Source organism: Vulpes lagopus, chromosome 12 (assembly GCF_018345385.1).
Source record: "Vulpes lagopus strain Blue_001 chromosome 12, ASM1834538v1, whole genome shotgun sequence".
Taxonomy (NCBI): domain Eukaryota; kingdom Metazoa; phylum Chordata; class Mammalia; order Carnivora; family Canidae; genus Vulpes; species Vulpes lagopus.
Genome location: NC_054835.1, coordinates 69,442,713 through 69,444,545, shown reverse-complemented (window position 1 = coordinate 69,444,545; position 1,833 = coordinate 69,442,713). Strand labels below are relative to the sequence as shown.

At 42.8% G+C, this 1,833-nt stretch overlaps 1 protein-coding gene across 1 annotated transcript; it reads right to left on the bottom strand.

Moving 5' to 3' along the window:
* Positions 1-620: 620 nt before the first annotated feature.
* On the bottom strand, positions 621-1,833 carry LOC121473454 (uncharacterized protein C3orf26 homolog). Its single transcript, XM_041725849.1, has 2 exons — positions 1,620-1,833; positions 621-1,581 (listed from the first exon to the last, which is right to left on the bottom strand). Exons 1-2 carry the CDS (start codon positions 1,681-1,683, stop codon positions 806-808), a joined length of 840 nt encoding a protein of 279 aa, XP_041581783.1. The 5' UTR covers positions 1,684-1,833; the 3' UTR covers positions 621-805.

Below are 1,833 nucleotides of genomic sequence, written 5' to 3'. Positions count from 1 at the left end.
TCATTGAAACAATTTGATGAAGAAATGACTCCTTAAGATCTCAGTGAAGAAAATATGCAACTCTGTCAAGAGATATAAATAAGATATGAATAGATGAAGAATTGTTCCATGCTTTTGAATAGGGTGACTTAATATATAAAGATGTCAGTTCTTTGCAAAGGAATCTATAAATTCAGTGCAATCCCAATGGAAATTCCAGCGAGATTTTCTTTTTAGAAACTCAACAGTGGTGTGTAAGGCTGATACGGATATATAATGCTCCTTGAGTAACGAAGTCAACTTTGTAAAAGAAGACCAAAGGGTGGGAGAATCAGGACTTGCACTATCACAGAGTAATAGTAAAAAAAAAAAAGTACAGTTCTCATCAAAGGAAAATAGTCCAATGAAACATAATTGAGAAAAAAAAAAAAAAGAAACATAATTGAGGACTCAGAAAACCACTCCTGCCAACCGCCACATACATTGATGGTCTCTAGTTGGATTAAGATCTACATCTATGAATGGCAAAGACATAAACTTAATAGAAGATAGGCAGGAGAATATTTTTGTGACTCATAAATGGGGCTGAACTTCTTTTTTTTTTTTTTTACAGGCTGGTGATACTTTATTATACAGAGAAGTTGGCGAAGGACAGCTTTATTTTTGTCAAAGAATCTCCACCAAAAATTTCTAGTGATTCATTTGGTGATGCAGTTAACATAATAAAACAATAGCTGATATTTACTGAGTCCTTGCAATATTCCAGAGCTATTAAGTGAGATGAAAATCCCAGCATAAAAGCTGAAATTTTCATTATAACCCAGACTTAGAAAAGGCCCAGCTTCAAAGATTCTGATTTGCACAGACTGAGGACTCCCATTTCCAGAAGTTCAAAAACCTCCTTTCTTATCTCGGGAATGTCCATCATCCTCCTCAACTTCTGATCTCTCCAGTTCCAGTCAAAAACCAGGAACTTTAAGGGGTTCAAATTAAGGCCACCTTGTTTAATGAGTTCTTTAATCCTCCCTGGTGTTCCGACACCCAGGTGTACAACACGCTTCTCCAGCAGCTTTACCTGCTCCTGGACCTTTATGTGTTTTGCAAATAATTTCATAACTTTGCTGTCTCCTCTGAATGCTGTCATCGACCTAATGAGCTCCAAGGCCCGGACAGCAGAGCTGCAGATGATCAGCATCAGAACCGATTTCTTCTCATTATGGTTTTTCCGAAGTTTTACCCACTTAGGGCAGATTTCTCTTAGGTATGATGAAAGACTATGAGTCAAATCATTGGCCTTGAGGAAACAGGAGTCTGGTAGATTTAGTTCTTCTAATTCAATCACTGAGCGGCTGCTGCTGAAATAGTCCTTCATCAAGTTCTGCAGGTCTTCAGGGGTCCCCGGTTTTGGCTCTGATTTTGCAAGAACATCAGTAATTTTCTTCTTTCTTCTCCTCTTTGTCTTGGTGGCATCTTCTTTTGTTTCCTTTGGTTTTATCAAGAAACATTCTTTAGGCTGTTTGGTTTTCTTTGACTGGGCAGGAACTGGAGCGGTCTCCTGCTGCATCATTTCTGTGTCTCTTCCTCCTTCACCATCTGATGCTTCACCTTGATGGGAATCCTGGTAGCTTACATCATGGAGGCTGGGCTGCTGGCTGCTCCCGCAGGCTGCTTCTCCCACCACTCGTCTCCAAGAGCGTCTGCCATCTCCGGGAGGGGCCAGATGGGAACGGACCACCACGGGAAAGCGGCCGGTGTGGCAGGTCCTCCCGCTGCCTCCAAGCCGGGAGGCCGGAGCTGGCCGCCAGCACGCGGAGCCGCCACTCGGGCTCCGTCGCCTCCGCCCCGCGGCCGGGG